Raw genomic sequence first — 18,306 nt, forward strand, 5'->3', positions numbered from 1 at the left:
TTGTAGAAATCACACGCTTGCTTCACAGTAATCAGCCGATACCTTTTACCTTCATGCATCACCATCAGCCCATCTGGGATCTCCCATCTGAACCTTATATCTCTTTGCTTAAGCTCATGCACGAGAAATGTATAGTCCTTCCTTCCCCTTAAAATCCTTGGAGGAATTTCTTTTAAAACCAAGACTTCTTGTTCACCAATCACCACTTTAGCATCATAGGCAGCTTGTATAACTTGATCTCTAATCTCTCTTTTTGCAAAGTAGACCACCACATCTCTAGGCAATTTTCTCTGTCTGGCAATCCATGAATTCACCCGAAACACTTTATCCATAGCTGCTCTTATTTCAGATGCTGGCTGGTTTAATACCACTTCAAGAGCCTCAGAAATCAGCTGCTTTAAATCTTCTTTAATGTTCTCTTTTAACCCTCTGATTCTAACAGCAAACTGCATCTGGTAATATTGGGCTAGGCTTAACTCCCTTTCCATTTTGTCTCTTGCATTTTCATTCTCCCGTGCTTTTACTTCTAATATAGCGTTCCTTTGAGCCAGATCATCCATTTTTTCATCTAATTCTTCCACACATCCCGCCACTTTATGCACTGAAGACAAAATGTCTACCTTCATCACGCTGTACTTCTGTTCCATCCTCTCTTCCATTCTCTCCTCCAATTTCTCCAATTTCTCCTCCATCTGTGCAAATTTATCACCGATTGATTGATTGATTGATTCCAAAAGTTTATCCAGAGCATCTCGTAAATCCTTCGGTGTCAGCACTTCAGAAGGGTGCAACGCCTGTAGTGATGATTGTTGCACCGGCGAGGATCCACCGCTCCGAAGAGTTTTAGGGGGAGGTTTCGCCGCCATCTTTTAGTCCTCAATTATGACGCACTTTCACTTAAAGTTTAAAAAGTCCAAAAAGCTAGAAAGTATAGTAAAATAATCCTCTTCACCTTTCCCTCTTGCACCGCTCTGCCTGCTCCTTTAAATCATAGTTCTTTCCTCAGGCAGGGATGGTTCGCAGACGCCTGGCTCTGCTCCAAGAAGTTCGGAGCAGAGACGCCGGCCAGCTGGGAGCAACCCAGGCTTCGGGGGAGTTCAATCCTTCAGCCGCCCAAGCTCCAAGCTCAGGCGGCCCCGGAGAACTCTACCCCTACCTGAGACCTCACCCCCTCCTCTTCTCCCGAGGAGGGGGCTTCAATTTCGCCCGAACAGCTGATCAGCGCTGTTTCGGGCGAAAAAACAAACAGCTGAGCCGCGGGCAGCCCGGGAAGGCTGTCTTCGGCGCCGCGCCGCCACCGGAAGTCCGCAACCTCGGCTCTTTTATGACTCATGGACTTCAACTCCCAGAATTCCTGAGCCAGCTTGGCTGGCTTAGGAATTCTGGGAGTTGAAGTCCATGAGTCATAAAAGAGCCGAGGTTGCCTACCCCTGGCCTAGTGCAAATTGCCATTAATTGTGAGTCCACCAGCTGTTTGAATGCTAAAAAGCCATTTGTCCACAGATCTTCCAAACAAAATGAATTTTATTAATGCTTAGCCACTTAAACAATATAATTTGAATTTGCAGTTCTAGGAGATGATTTTGCTCCAGCTATTACCAGTCAAAGGTTTTTAGTGATCTACCGACAATAGTCAGATATCTATCAGATGACCAAAGGAAAGGGAGGGGTAAATCTTGTAGGTCATTATAAGCTTAATTATGGCATAAATTACAATATTCTTCACGCAGCCGTACCAGTTTAATTTCTTCCGAATCTGGTTTAGATGTCGGCAATTTTATTTTTAATATCCCAGCAATCCACCGAGTTCCGTTTTATGTCTGTGACTTATTTTGAGTGCAAACCGGTGCCGTGTTTCCCTCTTCACTGTAAAGCAAAAGAAAAGTTCGGAAAGGAATAAAGACTGAGGGTGGGAGGCTCGGCGTTAAAATCCGGAATCCCGGCATCTCGAAAGGGAATCCCCCAACTGATGAACCAATCGGCAAGGAGAATGCAAAACAGGGCAACCCCGTGCCTTTATGACCCAATGAGAAACTGGCAAAGTGTCCAAGGCTCTCGCGATTGGGAGACCTGGCAGAGGGAGTAGACCAATGAGTTAACGATCCAGGCTTGGCACGCTGAAAGGGCGGGGCTATGCAAATCTGGTTTGAAAAGCGAGCGGGAAATCTGAGTTTCGCGGGAGGCTCTTGGCGCGTAACCCTTCTCCCTTCTCTTTATTCATTGTCAGCGGCAGCTGCCGCTGCTTCCTGGAGCCATTTTCCAGCTAGCCCCACACAGCGGGAGTGGCCGCAATCCATCCGCCGCATCTGCCCATAATGCGGGCTCCTTCGCCTTAGTAACCTTGCCTCCTAAAGCTGGCTCCTTCTCCGGGATTCGCAGCCTGGACCATTTCGAGCCGGGCTCGGGCCTTAAGTAGCTAAAGACTAGGGAAGGCCCGGGGGGAAGGGGTGGCGAGCGAAAGGGGTGGGAGGAGACTCGGCTCCGGGTGCAGATCCGTACAAGAAGGATGCGGAGGGGACTCCACCCGCACGGCCTCCCTACTTAGTCGGCTTCGCCTCCCATGGATTCCGGAGGGACCCCCGCGGTTGTAGTCAGCCTCCCAGCTCGCTTCGCTCCTGCCGCCGCCAGCGCTTTCATTCAGTTCCACAGCAGTTCCGGGGCATCCGCGCTGGGTTCCAGTTTCCCCAGGGCTGATTGTGGCACGGCGGAGGGCGCTCGGCCTAATCTCGTGGGAGGCACCTCCTTGTGCTGTACCCCGCGCGGGCCCGCCGGACGGGCGGTGCTGGTGCATCCCGCCAGTGAAAGCGGAGGCCGATCCCTGGTAATTCCTCCTTCCCTGTCTCTGGGGCTGAGTTTCCTTTCTGCGCTGCGGTACGGGGGTGCTCCCTGAAAGAGGGGCACCGTGGACGCTGTCGTCTGTGAAGTCTCCCCCAGTGCCACAAACTTTTTATCTTTTCTTTCCTTTTCTTCTGGCGGGAAGACATCATGGCCCAGCAGCCGGGGGTGGGATTTGGGACAATTAGGGCGCCCCCAACTGATTGAAATAAATCTCGGGGGGTGGTAGTTGTCCTCCAATTAAGGGGGGGACCACTGGGGGGGGAGCAGTCTCCTTCCTTTGCCTTATGGCAGGAACAAAGAGGCCGGCGTTGCAAACGGCGCACTGGAATGGGAGAACTAGGGATTAGGGGCAACTGGCGGCGTGTTCGTGTGAATGCGCGAGAAGGCCGGCCGGGTTTCGACCCTCCTCTCCCCAGCGGTGGGGTTCAGGGTCTGAGCAGGCAGCATGGCCGTGGGGAAGAGGAAGGCTCTCTGTCCCGCTGGTCGCTTTTTCTCTTCACCCCCGGACTCGGTGGTGACGTTTCGCACACGTGCGCCGAGGCCGCGTTTGTGACTGGGAGCCGGGCGAAGGAGGGAGAGAGGGAAGGAGGGGGTGCTGATCCGAGCGGGGGAGGGGGGACACACACCAGAGCCTTCCTCTGGCCTGAGCAACCACACAGAACTGCACACATAACACAACAGGGTGCGCGCCTGTGCCCGTCTCGCCGCCTCTCTCGCCTACAGACACGCGGCCCTTCCCGATCCTCAACTCTTGGAGCTGTCGGGAGGGGGGGCATTGTTAGGCTTGGAAATGCCCCTGCAGCAGGTAGGTTAAGGAAGCGTGGGGTGTGTGTGTGTGTGTGTGTCGTGGGGGCGCAGTTAAGGTGCTGGCTGCAACAGTCGCTCCCCGAAGTGTGAGCAGATTCCGCTTGCCCAACAGAAATTCCCTCAAGCAAATGCTCCCTCTTCTGTTTCCGGGGAGGGGCTGTGAAGTTGGGGTACTAAGTTACCCCCCCCCTCCAAGTGTCCCCTCGCTGCCCTAGGTATCCCTTCTGCTAAAATTACCGTTATGGAAACCCCCGTTCTTCCTCTTCCCCCCCCCTCATGTTTTTCTCTGGAGTTGAGTTCTGGCATTTCTGCTGTCACTGGAGATGGCTCCCTCAAAGTTGGCCGGTTCAAGTAACTGCTTCAGGCCAGCCACCGTTGCCTGCCTGCTTATCCTATATATTTGAAATGTCTTCGTGGTTTGGGTGGGGTGAGGTGGGTAGGCTTCGAAATGAAGCCTTCCCTTTCTTGTTCCTCAACTTTCACCCCACCCCCACCCCTCCTGCTAAGTATAATTTGATTATAATGTCTTGGCTGTTACCTTGAGGAGGGCAAAGGGTAGCTGGGGGGGTTTGGGTTTGGGGGGGAGGGGGGGAATTAGTTGAAAAACTAATGTGTGAGAATGTTTGGGGGTTGTGGAATAATTTACTCCTTGCACCCTCTCTGCTCCTTTCTGAAATGGTTCTTGGAGACTTTTTTTTTTCCTTTCCAATTCCTGCTTGTTACAACAAATACACTTGTCATCCGACCTGGTAGTTCAGAAGTTGAAATGAAAATTTGGGTAAAAGCGCCGAATGGAGATACTGGAGATATGGGGGAAAACAGAAAGAAAATAATGGTTTCCCCTTTGGGCAAATGGGAGGCAATAAAGGTAAGCAGAATAAAATGAAAAGAATAGGTGTGGTCTTGAATTCTAGGCCACCCCATCTCGGGCCTTGCTCAGAAACCTTTTCTGGGGAGGCTTATTAGATCCATGGCTTTTCACAGGTACAGTTAGAAGGCTACACAGGTTTATTTTGCAAAGCTTCTTCACAGCAAGCATAGGCTGTTGGTCGTGGGCCTTTACATTCCTTTTTCTCTTTCCCCATAATATATGGTTTACCTTTTGTGCCATACTTTGAAGCTAAAAGGCCTGTGCCTCCATATGACTGTTTTTTTTTAATTATTATACCTGTTTGGTTTGTCTTGGCTAGGGAAATTCACTCTAGAGAAGACTGTAGCCAGACTACAGTATAGAGGAAGAGCAAAAAACAAATCATACATTGTTTGTATCATAGGGTTGACACTTGAGTGAAACTGTCTTGTTACTTAAAACCAATTAAAGTAATTAGGGTTACACTAGCATCTTTTTTTTATAAAAATGCCTATTCAGTTTTATGTTTTTGTAATAAGAATAAAAACATGAAACAGTAAAAATAGAAAAAATGAAAACAAGAAAGCAGTGATTTAAATTTCTTTCCTAAAAAGTATGATGTGCATTTCTGTACATGGGCTAGAGATGTGATATGAAAGAAAACCCTGATGACACAATCAGAGTTATGCTAGTAAATAATTCTAAACATATCTAAATTGTGTTGAATATTAGAAAATTGTTTGCTTAACTCTTTCTGAATATTTATTGGCTCAATAAAAGTACTTTGTATTAATCCAAGTTCCACTTTTATAATAAACTGTGTTGTATGGGTTCCTAATATGGAGACTTTCAGATGTTACTGAATCAAGACTTCTTTCTACTGGCTGTGCTAGTTACGGCAACATCTGGAAGGATGCACATTATGCATTCATGAATGGATTAGTGTGAGATATTCATTTTTATATTCACAAGTTACGATTTAAACAACCTATGACATAGTGGATGTATAAACTTAAATCTGTTGAATAACATGACCATCTGCTTAGGATATTTGTTTCTAATAGTGGGGTTTGTGCAGATTTTTTTTAAATTAAAGAACAGTCAATTTATATTCTTATGGCAGTGTCCTAAATTGTAGCTATTAAAATTAGTTTAAAGCAAATGTACAATCTATGTTGCAGTGCTCCATCTGTTCAGACACACTATTTCTAATCATCATGGCCGCCATGATAATTTAGGTCCTGTAATGAAGAGTAAGGTATCCTTGTCCAACTTGATGTTTCCCATATATGTTGTAATTTCCATACTCAGAATTCCATTATAGTTCCATTGTGTTTAGAATGACATTGGAAGTACTAGAAATTATTTGCAAGACTATGTCTCTCCATCTCTGCTCATCTCACCAGATCTAATAGAAGGGGCATGGTCTAAATCCCTTCTATCAAACAGTATCTTGTACCCTGAAGTCATACTTTCTTAAGGAGACCACCTGCCCTATGGATCAGCATTCCCTCTAGAGATTCAGATGGCCTCCACCATGTTTGGCATTGAATACATGGCTATTTCTCCAAGACTTTGGGTCAGGAATTTAAATCAGCTCTGCTACTGCTGGTGTGCTAGTTTGTTTGTTTATCCTTGGGCATCAGAGTTATATGTTGTGAGGTATTTTTGTTCTTAACCTTTGTACCTTGCCCAGAATCACCTGTGTGATCAATGACCATATAAATCACACAAATAAATAAAGCAGTTTTAGCCATAGTTTACAGCAACAGCTTTCAAGGTACCCTTGAAGGACATGTCAAGAAAAATCTTTACACTGAGTTTGAATTGCATATACCAAGAAACAGAGGGGCCCAATGGCTCAGTGGTATGATGGTGGGCTTGTTGGCTGGAAAGCTAACAGCCTGGGTTCAAGACCTGAGCACCACACAACGGGATGAGCTCCTGTTACTTGCCCCAACTCTTGCCCACCTAGCAGTTTGAAAGCATGCAAATATAAGTAGATAAATAGGTACCATTTTGGTGGGGCGGTAACAGCATTTCGTGTGGCTCAGTGTATAGTCATGTTGGCCAAATGACCATGGAAGTGTCTTCAGACAACAGTGACTTCCTCAGCTAAGAAATGGCAGTGAGCACTGCCCCCTAGAGTCGGACACGACTGGACAGGGTATTTTTACCTACATACCAAGAAGCGAAGAACAACAGCCTCACCAAAATGAAGTATAGATAGTCCTCAACTTAAATCTGTTTGAAGTTATGTCAGATCCAGAAAATGGCCTGCCCATCCCCAAAAGCTGCCCCATAGGGAACAATGGGTTTGCTTAATGACCGCTTAACAACTGCTGCATAAAATGTTGTAAAATTGGGCACGGTCAAGTGGTCATCTACTTTACAATTGTCATGACGTATGACTAAAATTGTGGGCTCAATTATAGTCATAATTCAAGGACTATTTGCATATTAACTAGGGCATTACTTTTCTATTTTGCTATCTTTGTTGTATATATTTACATGCACTAAGAAAGAATAACTAAATATTTGGTCTTTCCATATTTTTAGCAACTGCTTCAGGATGACTTTCTGCTCTAGAGATGAATAGATGCTGAAAAAATGTATGTGAACATAAATGCCAAAATATGTCCATAAAAATGGGATTCTATATGCATATTACTTGATAGATGAGGAACAGAGGGGACATTCAGGGTCAATGTTCGAATTCATATGGATGAATTAAAGCAAACATCTACCATAGTGGTGTGACAGTTTCAAATGTTAAAGTATTTAGCTTATATTTCCTCAGATCAAGTAAAGTGCTGATTACAATCTCGCAATATGCGTTTTTCTAATTTGGTGGAAAATGATTATTGGGATCAAAGAATGTTGCTTAGGATTTTAAAATGTCAGCTTTGCAGACAATTGCACAATACATAGATATTAGCAGATCAGCAATATCAAAATTAGTCATCTGTGATACATCACTGACCGAAAAGTGGGTGCAGAGGAGAGCTACTGTACATTTTGCAGAAGCTTCCTTCTTTGGCAATCTAAAGCACATATTTGCAGATCATCAGGCAGATGGTTATGTTCATGCTTGCAATAAATTGGTGCAAATACCCAATAAAAAAGGTTCTTGATGCTGCCAATACTTCTCATAGAAATTAAAGAAGGAACAGGATTTTTGACCGTCTCTAATCTTGCATCTACCTGTATCTATGTACAGATACATATAGAACTAAGATTTCTGACTGAATGATTACAAATTGAGAGTCAAGTAGTTGTAAGTACCACTGGAAAAGTTTAATCACCCAAATAAAAGCAGCTTCAGCATCCAGTGGATATGCTTGCTTCTCATGTTTACCTAGGAATAGCTTAACTGTGGTTTACTCAAACTTATTTTCAGTTTTCTCATGAACATAACCATAAACTAACTATGATGTTTGTATAACCCTCTAGTCCAGCGGTGTCAAACTGAATTTAATTGAGGGCCGCATCAGCATTGTGGTTGCCCTCAAGGGGCCGGGTGGGTTTGGCCAGGGCGTGGCCTACTGGGTGGGCGTGGCTAGAGTGCGTATGGCCTACTGGGTGGCATGGCCAGCTCTACATCGTTCGCATCAAGGGTGCCTATGGGGGCCTGGGCAGGAGCGGGACAGATCTGAAGGTCTCTGGAAGAAGGAGGGTCTCTGGGCCAGGGCCAAGGCAGTGGGGGCCGTTCCCTCACTGTTTCCAAGATGGCTTAGCAGGCCACATGAAACCACTTCGCGGGCCGGATTTCCCTTTAAAAATTCTAGAATGAAGAATATGCTTTACTTTATAGTGAGTCTGTCCTGCCACTACGAGGGGTCCGGGTGCCTTCTTAGGGGGAGGTCTTAAACTCCCTAAGTTCTTGAACTCCGATAAGGTTTCCAGAGGCTGCAATGGAAAACAGCATGAACTTTTCCTAAGAGCCTGTTGTTGTTAGCTGCAAAGTCGTGTCCAACCCATCACGACCCTATGGACAATATTCCTCCAGGCCTTCCTATCCTCTACCATCTTCTGGAGTCCATTTAAGCTCACGCCTACTGCTTCAGTGATTCCATCCAGCCACCTCATTCTCTGTCGTCCCCTTCTTCTCTTGCCCTCAATGTTTCCCAGCATTTAGGCCAGACATGTCAAACACAAGGCCCTGGGGCCGGATCCGGCCCGCGAAGTGGTTTCATGAGGCCCGCGAAGCCATCCTGGAAACAGTGAGGGAACGGCCCCCGCTGCCTTGGCCCTGGCCCAGAGACCCTCCTTCCGCCAGAGACCCTCAGATCAGTCCCACTCCTGCCCAGGCCCCCATAGGCACCCTCGATGCAAATGATGTAGAGCTGGCCACGCCCACCCAGTAGGCCATATGCACTCTAGCCACGCCCACCCAGTAGGCCATGCCCACCCTGGCCACACCCACCCGGCCCCCTGAGGGCAACTGCAATGCTGATGTGGCCCTCAATGAAATTGAGTTTGACACCCCTGATTTAGGCTCTTCTCCAGCGAGTCCTTCCTTCTCATTAGGTGGCCAAAGTATTTGAGTTTTAGCTTTAGGATCTGGCCTTCTAAAGAGCAGTCAGGGTTGATCTCCTCTAGGACTGACCAGTTTGATCGCCTTGTAGTCCAAGGGACTCGCAGGAGTCTTCTCCAGCACCAGAGTTCAAAGGCCTCAATTCTTTGGCGCTCAGCCTTTTTTATGGTCCAACTTTCACTGCCATACATTGCAACTGGGAAGACCATAGCCTTGACTATACGCACTTTTGTTGACAGGGTGATGTCTCTGCTTTTTAGTGTGCTGTCTAGATTTGCCATGGCTTTCCTCCTGAGGAGCTAGCGTCTTTTAATTTCTTGGCTACAGTGCCCATCTGCAGTGATCTTGGAGCCCAGGAAAATAAAATCTGTCACTACCTCCATTTCTTCCCCATATATTTGCCAGGAATTGAGAGGGCCGGATGCCATGATCTTGGTTTTTTTAATGTTAAGTTTCAACCCACGTTTTGTACTCCTTCTTCATCCGCAACAAGAGGCTCTTTAGTTGTTCTTCACTTTCTGCCATTAGAGTGGTATCATCTGCATATCTTAGGTTGTTGATATTTCTTCTGGCAATCTTAATTCCAACTTTTGATTCATCTAGCCCTGCCTTTCTCATGATGTGCTCTGCATATAAGTTAAATAGGCAGGGCGACAGTATACAGCCTTGCCAGACTCCTTTCCCAATTTTGAACCAATCAGTGGTTCCGTGTCCAGTTCTCACTGTTGCTTCTTGGCCTACATATAGGTTTCTCAAGAGACAAATAAGATGGTCTGGTATGCCCATCTCTTTAAGAACTTGCCACAGTTTGTTATGATCCACACAATCAAAGGCTTTAGCATAGTCAATGAAGCAGAAGTAGATGTTTTTCTGGAACTCTCTAGCTTTCTCCATGATCCAGCGTATGTTGGCAATTTGATCTCTAGTTCCTCTGTCTCTTCGAAATCCTGCCTGTACTTCTGGTAGTTCTCGATCCACATACTGCTGGAGTCTAGCTTGTAGGATTTTAAGCATAACTTTACTAGCATGAGAAATGAGTGCAATGGTGCGATAGTTTGAACATTCTTTGGCACTGCCTTTCTTTGGAATTGGAATGTAAACAGATCTTTTCCAATCCTGTGGCCACTGTTGAGTTTTCCAAATTTGCTGGCAAATTGAGTGCAGCACTTTTACTGCATCGTCTTTTAAGATTTTGAATAGCTCAGCTGGAATACTGTCACCTCCACTAGCTTTGTTGTTGCTCATCTTTTCTAAGGCCCACTTCACTTCACATTCTAGGATGTCTGGCTCGAGGTCAGTGACCACCTCATTGTGATTATCAGGGACGTTAAGCTCATTCTTGTATAGTTCTTCTGTGTAATTTTGTCACCTCTTCTTAATCTCTTCTGCCTCTGTTAGGTCCCTGCCATTTTGGTCCTTTATCATGCCCATTTTTGCATTAAACATTCCCTTCATCTCTCCAATTTTCTTGAAAAGATCTCTGGTCCTCCCTATTCTATTGTTTTCTTCTATTTCTTTGCACTGTTCTTCTAGCTATTCTCTGGAATTCTGCATTCAATTGGGTGTATCTTTCTTTTTCTCCCTTGCCTTTCGCTTCCCTCCTTTCCTCAGCTATTTGCAAAGCTTCCTCAGACAGCCATTTTGCTTTCTTGTATTTCTTTTTCTTTGGGATGGTTTTGGTTGCTACCTCTTGTACTATGTTGCGAACCTCTGTCCATAGTTCTTCAGGCACTCTGTCTATCAGATCTAATTCCTTAAATCTATTTTGTCACCTCTACTGTATATTCAACAGGGATATGATTTAATTCATACCTGAGTGGCCTAGTGCTTTTCCCTACTTTCTTCAGTTTAAGCCTAAACTTTGCAATGAGAAGCTCATGGTCTGAGCCACAGTCAGCTCATGGTCTTGTACTGACTGTACTGACTGTATAGAGCTTCTCCATCTTTGGCTGCAGAGCATATAGTCAATCTGATTTCTGTGTTGGCTGTGTGGTGATGTCCATGTGTAGAGCCGTCTCTTGGGTTGTTGGAAACGAGTGTTTGCTGTGACCATCGTATTCTCTTGACAAAATTCTATCAGCCTGTGCCCTGCTTCATTTTGTACTCCAAGGCCAAACTTGCCTGTTATTCTGCTTATCTTTTGGCTTCCTACATTAGCATTCCAATCCCCCATGATGATAAGGACATCATTTTTTGGTGTTAGTTCTATAAGGTGCTGTAGGGCTTCATAGAACCGGTCAATTTCATCCTCTTCAGCACCGGTGGTTGGGGCATAGACTTGGACTACTGTGATATTGAATGGTTTGCCTTGGATTCGAACTGAGATCATTCTGTCATTTTGAGGATTGTATCCCAGTATTGCTTTTCCTACTCTTTTATTGACTGTGAAGGCTACTCCATTTCTTCTGAGGGATTCTTGCCCGCAGTAGTATACCTGGTCATCTGAATTAAATTCACCCATTCCTGTCCATTTTAGTTCACTGATACCTACTGTAAGATGTCCATGTTCAGTCTTGTCATCTCTTGTTTGACCACGTCCAGCTTTCCTTGATTCATGGATCTTACATTCCAGGTTCCTATGGAGAAAAAATCTTTACAGCATCGGACTTTCCTTTCACCACCAGACACATCCACAGCTGAGCATCCTTTCGGCTTTGGCCCAGTCACTTCATTCTTTCTGGCGCTACTAGTACTAGCCCTCTGCTCTTCCCCAGTAGCATATTGGACGCCTTCTGACCTGAGGGGCTCATCTTCCAGCGTCATATCTTTTTGCCTTTTGGTACTGTCCATAGGGTTTTCATGGCAAAGATACTGGAGTGGGTTGCCATTTCCTTCTCCAGTGGATCACGTTTTGTCAGAACTCTCTGCTATGACCTTTCCGTCTTGGGTGGCCCTGCACGGCATAGCTCATAGCTTCATTGAATTATGCAAGCCCCTTTGCCACAACAAGGCAGTAATCCATGAAGGGGTCCTAAGAGCCTAGGGAGCTTTAATTCCACTGTGACCAGGTTAATTATCTTTACAATGGGAAAAAGTCCCAAGAACTTTGGTCCTAGCTTCTTACTAGGTACTTTGAGCCGTAAATATTTAGTTGATAGGTAGACCTTTTCCCCAACTTGAAATGTCCTTTGAGGAACCCTTTTTTCATCTGCCTGTTTTTAATAGGTCTTGGAAGCCTTTTTTAAAGCAGTTTTTGTGGTTTTCAAAACTTCTTCCCACCCCCTCACCCATTGATCAAGTGTCTGAGAAGCGGTGGGCACCTGGGGGTATTTGGGTATCGGGCTGAACTCTTTTCCTGTAGCTGCTGTGAACAGAGGTATTGTAAGCCATCTCTGCAAAAGGCAGGAGGTCAGTCCAGTTCATTTGTTGATAATCCACATAGCATCGGAGATACTGCTCCACCATTGAGTTTGCAGATTCAGCCGCCCCATTGGTAGATGGATGAAAACCAGATTATAGGCCTTGAGATGATCCAGTTAGTTTTAAGAAAACATCTCCAAAACCTAGCTGTGAACTGCACCCCCCTGTCTGAAATTATTCGTTTAGATGCGCCATGCAGCCAGTAGATGTGTTTCAAGAACATTTTGGTCATTCGTTGGGTGGACGGGAGCCCTTTGCAGTCGATGAAGTGAGCCTGTTTTGAAAACAGATCTATCACAGTTCAGATGACTTTATTTCCTCTACTTTCAGGTAGATCATCTATAAAATCCATAGCAATTTCTTCCCATGGTTGAGAAGGGTCTGCTACTGATTGCAATTACCCAGGGGGTTTCCCTGGAATTCTTTCCATGGTGGCACATACAGCAAAACTTTGAACATAGTTTTCTACGTCCCGTTTCAATCCCAGCCACCAAAATTGTCGGCAGATGAGGTGTAGAGTTTTTAAATACCCAAAGTGCCCAGCCTGTTTTATGTCATGTTCATGTTGGAGAGCGTTAAGGCAGAGGGTCTCGGGCAAGTATAACTTTCCCCCCTTGTAAGCCAAACCATCCCTGCATGTTAGGGAGGTTTGATTGTCCTTGAACCGTTGGTCGGTGAGGAGCTCTTGTTTTATTTTTTTTGCCTCAGGGTCATCGGGATTAGGGGCTTTTGGAGGTAAAACTGTACATGGTTTGAGTTGAGAAGCAGTTTGTGGATTGGAGATAATTGCCTCATTAACCTCTTCACGCTGGCTTTTGTACTGGGGCAGTCTGGATAGAACATCAGCTAAAAGGTTTTCCCCTCTCTGTATGTATTTTAGAGTGGAGTTAAAATGGTTAAAGTACTGCGTCCATCACACTTGTTTCAGGGACAATTTGCGGGCAGTTTTCAGTGGTTCTAGATTTTTGTGATCAGTCCATACCTCGAAAGGCATCTTGCTCCAATAATAATAATAATAATAATAATAATAATAATAATAATAATAATAATAATAATAATAATAATAATAATAATAATAATAATAATAATAATAAGAAGAAGAAGAAGAAGAAGAAGAAGAAGAAGAAGAAGAAGAAGAAGAAGAAGAAGAAGAAGAAGAAGAAGAAGAAGAAGAAGAAGAAGAGGAGGAGGAGGAGGAGGAGGAGGAGGAAGTTGGAAGGGACCTTGGAGGTAATCTAGTCCAACCCCCTTCTCAGGCAGGAAACCCTATACCATTTCAGACAAGTGGCTGGCCAGTCTCTTCTTAAAAACTTCCAGTGTTGGAGCATTCACCACTTCTGGAGGCAGGTTGTTCCACTGGTTAATTGTTCTAACTGTCAGGAAGTTTCTCCTTAGTTCTAGGTTGCTTCTCTCCTTGACTAGTTTCCATCCGTTGCTTCTTGTCCTGCTTTCAGGTGCTTTGGAGAATAGCTTGACTCCCTCTTCTTTGTGGCAGCCCCTGAGATATTGGAACACTGCTATCATGTCACCCCTCACCCTTCTCTTCATTAAACTACACATACCCAATTCCAGCAACCGTTCCCTATATGTTTTAGACTCCAGTCCCCCAATCATCTTTGTTGCTCTTCTCTGTACTCTTTCTAGAGTCTCAACATCTTTTTTACATCATGGTGACCAAAACTGGATGCAGTATTCCAAGTGTAGCCTTACCAAGGCATTGTAAAGTGGTATTAGTACTTCACGCTATCTTGATTCTATCCCTCTGTTAATGCAGCCTAGCACTGTGTTGGCTTTTTTGGCAGCTGCAGCACACTGCTGGCTCATATTTAAGTGATTGTCCACTAGGACTCCGAGATCTCTCTCAGAGTTGCTACTATTGAGCAAGGTACCACCTATACTATACCTGTGCATTTGATTTTTCCTGCCTAAATGTAGAACCTTACTTTTTTCACAATTGAATTTCATTTTGTTAGATAGTGCCCAGTGTTCGAGTCTGTCCAGATCCTCCTGTATCTTAAGCCTATCTTCTGGAGTATTGGCTATTCCTGCCAGCTTGGTGTTGTCTGCAAATTTGATGAGTTCCCCATCTATCCCCTCATCCAAATCGTTAATGGAGATATTGAAGAGCACTGGGCCCAGAACAGAGCCCTGGGGCACCCCACTACACACTTCCTTCCATGTAGATGCGGTTCCATTGAGGACCACACGCTGAGTACGGCCTGTCAGCCAGCTACAAATCCATCTGGGGGTGATGCTATCTAACCCACATTTTTCTATCTTATCAAGTAGTAGGTTGTGATCTACTTTACAAATGCCTTACTGAAGTCCAAGTAAATTATATCTACAGCATTCCTCTGGTCCACTGGTTTTGTCACGTGGTCAAAGGTGTTCGCTGATTTGTTGTTTGATTATCTTTTCCAGAATCTTCCCAGGTATTGAGGTCAGGCTGATAGGTCTGTAGTTTCTTGGATCTATTTTTTTCCCTTTTTTGAAGATGGGAACTACATTAGCTCTCTTCCAGTACTCTGGTAGTTCCCCAGTGCTCCAGGATCTTTGAAAAATATAGTTCAGTGGTTCTGAGATCACGTCTGCCAGTTCCTTGAGAACCTTGGGGTGTAATCTGTCTGGTCCTGGTGATTTGAACTCGTCTAGGCTGGACAGGTGCTCACTTACCATTTTCTTGCCTATCTAAACTTGCGTTTCTATTCTATTTTTTATGGCACTGGTTTTGGTAGGTTGGACTGTTTTTTCCCTTTGCGTAAAGACAGATGCAAAAAACGAGATAAATAGTTCTGCTTTCTCCCTGTTGCTTATCACCTTCTTGCCACTTTCCCCCACTAATGGACCAATCATTTCCTTAACTTTTTTCTTGTTTCTTATATGTTGAAATAAGCTTTTTTTGTTATTTTTGACTTTGGTCACAAGCCTTAGTTCATTTTGAGCCTTAGCTTCTCTCACTTCATCTTTGCAGGCACGGGCTGTTTGCTGATATTCTGTCTTAGTTATGTGCCCCTCTTTCCACTTCTTATACTTGTCCTTTTTATCTTTCAGTATATCAGAGAGTTCTTTATGCAGCCATGCTGGTTTCTTTTGAAAGCTGTTATTTTTCTTCTTTGTTGGTATTGTGCTAGACTGGGCCTTTATTATCTCACTTTTCAAAATTTCCCAAGCTTCTTGAGTTGTTTTCCCCTTTAGGATTCTCATCCATGGAATTCTTCCCAAGGTCTCTCTAAGTTTATTGAAATTAGCTCTTTTAAAGTCCAAGACTCTAGTTTGGCTGTATTCTATTGCTTGTGCTTCCATAATGTTGAATTCCAATATTGCATGATCACTTCCCCCCAAGGTTCCTGTGGCTTCGACACTTTCTATCATTTCATCTCTGTTAGTGAGAATTAAATCCAATATGGCTAATCCCCTAGTTCCCTTCTCTACTTTTTGGAAGAGAAAGTTGTCTGCTAGGTTTGTCAGGAATTTGTTAGATCTTCCACTTGCTGCAGAATTTGTCTCCCAGTTGATATCAGGGTAATTAAAGTCCCCCATTACTATTGTGATGTGCTTCCTACATACCTTAGTTAACTGACTAGCAAAAAGTTCATCTATTTCCTCTGCTTGGTTGGGCGGTCTATAGTATACACCTATGGCAATGTCATTTCCCCCCCCTTTTATATTGACCCAAATACATTCAAGTTTACAGTTTTCATCATTGTTGTGCTCTATTTCTGTAGAGATAAAGTTATTTCTTATATAGAGAGCAACTCCACCTCCTCTTTTGTTTAGTCTGTTTCTTTTAAATAATTTAAATCCCTCTAGCTGTGTGTTCCATTTGTGGGTTTCGTCCCACCATGTTTCCGTAATGGCAACAATATCATATCTGCCCTCATTTACCTGAATTTCTAGTTCACCCTGCTTCTAGATAGTGTCTTCAGTTTAATAGAGCCCAGCAGATTGTAAAAGCCTCCTTTTCCCACACAGCCCACCTCCTCTTGCACTTAGTGAATTTTTAGAGGTGTAAACACAGGGTTGTAGGATCTCACTCTGGTTCTTTTGTAGTAGTACAGCTCCGATGGCTACGTCACTGGCTTGAATTACAAAGGACTTCCCTGGGCAGGGATGCTTTAAGACCGGTTCAACAGCAAATAGTCTTTTTAAGTTCTCAAAAGCAGTCTGACAATTCATAGTGCATGCTAGTGGTCGGCCGGTCACGGCTTCCCTCCCTCTTTGCCTGTTTTTAGTAATTCTATAAGGGGTAGGGCAATTTCGGCAAAGGAGAGGATGAATTGATGGTAGAAGTTGGCATATCCAACTGCCGGCGGATAACACCCAGGGAGAGGGCCTTTTCTGTGGGTGCGCCTGCCCTCTGGAACCAGCTGCCCGTGGAGCTCAGGACTGCCCCTGACCTATGCTCATTCCGCCGGGACCTGAAGACTTGGCTCTTTGAGCTCACTGACCCAGGCTGAGAATTTTAACTGGGGTTTTATTTTCAGGGATAATTTAATCTTTTAATTCTCTTTTAACTTTGTATTTTATATTGATGTGATTTAAAAATGCCCTGTAAACCGCCCTGAGTCCTTCGGGAAAGGGCGGTATATAAATCTAATAAAATCTAAATCTAAAATATCCTAGGAAGCTTTGGAGCTGCTTGCGAGTCTTTGGGGGCTGCCATTCAATTATGATTTTCACTTTGGTCGGGTCCATTTCAATGCCCTTGTTGGAAATTCTGTAGCCAAGACAATCTAATCGGGTCTGGTGAAACTCACACTGATAGTTTGACATAAAGTTTGGCATTCAACAGTTTCTTTAGCACTTCTCTCACTAGTTTTACGTGGTCAGTCATGTTCGTGCTGTATATCAGGATGTCATCAAGATACACCAGAACCCCTTTGTGTAAATGGACATGTAGAACCTGATTAATCAGCTGCATGAAGACAGCTGGGGCCCCCTGTAGTCCAAACGGCATGACTTCAAATTGATAGCTCCCCATGGGACAGTTAAAAGCAGTCTTCCACTCATCTCCCTCCTTTATCCTCACCCGGTAATATGCCTCTCTCAGGTCTAACTTAGTGAAGACACTTCCCATTGCCAGGTGGGTTAGTAAGTCCTTCAGGAGGGGTAGGGGGTATTTATTTTCTACACTCACCGTGTTCAGACTTTTATAATCTACGCAGAGACAAAGTGACCCATCTTTTTTCTCTTTAAACAACACTGGGGCACCCACAGCAGACTTGGCCCGTTCAATGAATCTCCTCGCTAGATTTTTGTCCACATATCACTGCATCTTCTCCATCTCAAGGGGGGACATAGCATACATTCTCGGTCATGGGAGTTTGGCTCCAGGTAACAGTTCAATAGAGCAATCATTGGGTCAGTGGGAGGCAGGGCATCACATTCTTTTTCACTAAATGCCTCCACTAGGTCCCAGTACTCGCTGGGGATGAGTAGCTTGCCTGGTTGCGATAAGGTCACCATATGCGCTGGCTCATTGGATGGGCTAAAGTCTCCCATAACGTCTGTTGAATTAAGGGGGGGCTGGGGTCCTATAGGTAACCTCACAGTCCTCATTCCCTTCTCCCACCAGATAAATGGCTTCCATTTGTTCAACCAGGCTAATCCTAGGATTACAGCCTCAGTCATTTCGGAGCCACTAGGAAACAAATGAACTCCCAGTGCTCACTTATTTCTAAATGTAGGGGTTTTGGTCAATTGCGTGACTAAAGCTCCTCTCATTAGGGAGCCGTCGGCTTGCTCAAACCTCACAGGTTTGGAGAGCAGCCTTGCTTGTATGCCCGGTTTCATGGCAAATGACAAGCTAATAATGTACCAGGAGCATCCAGAGTTGACTAGCACTTTTAAATCTACTTATGCACCCGTCTTAGGGATTATAAGTTCGGCAGGTAGTGAAAAAGGTGGGATGTGT

The 18,306-nt window shown here is 44.7% G+C and overlaps 1 protein-coding gene across 1 annotated transcript in view; it reads left to right on the forward strand.

Moving 5' to 3' along the window:
• Positions 1-2,506: 2,506 nt before the first annotated feature.
• Positions 2,507-18,306, forward strand: part of E2F3 (E2F transcription factor 3) — a gene marked incomplete at both ends in the record, with an annotated part of 51,284 nt that continues 35,484 nt past the window's right edge. Inside the window, 2 exon segments of the mRNA XM_081325387.1 lie at positions 2,507-2,542; positions 2,546-2,821. Of these exon segments, the coding sequence (XP_081181513.1) occupies positions 2,507-2,542; positions 2,546-2,821 (312 nt within the window).

Source organism: Vipera berus (genome assembly GCF_964194415.1).
Source record: "Vipera berus genome assembly, chromosome: 3".
NCBI lineage: Eukaryota > Metazoa > Chordata > Lepidosauria > Squamata > Viperidae > Vipera > Vipera berus.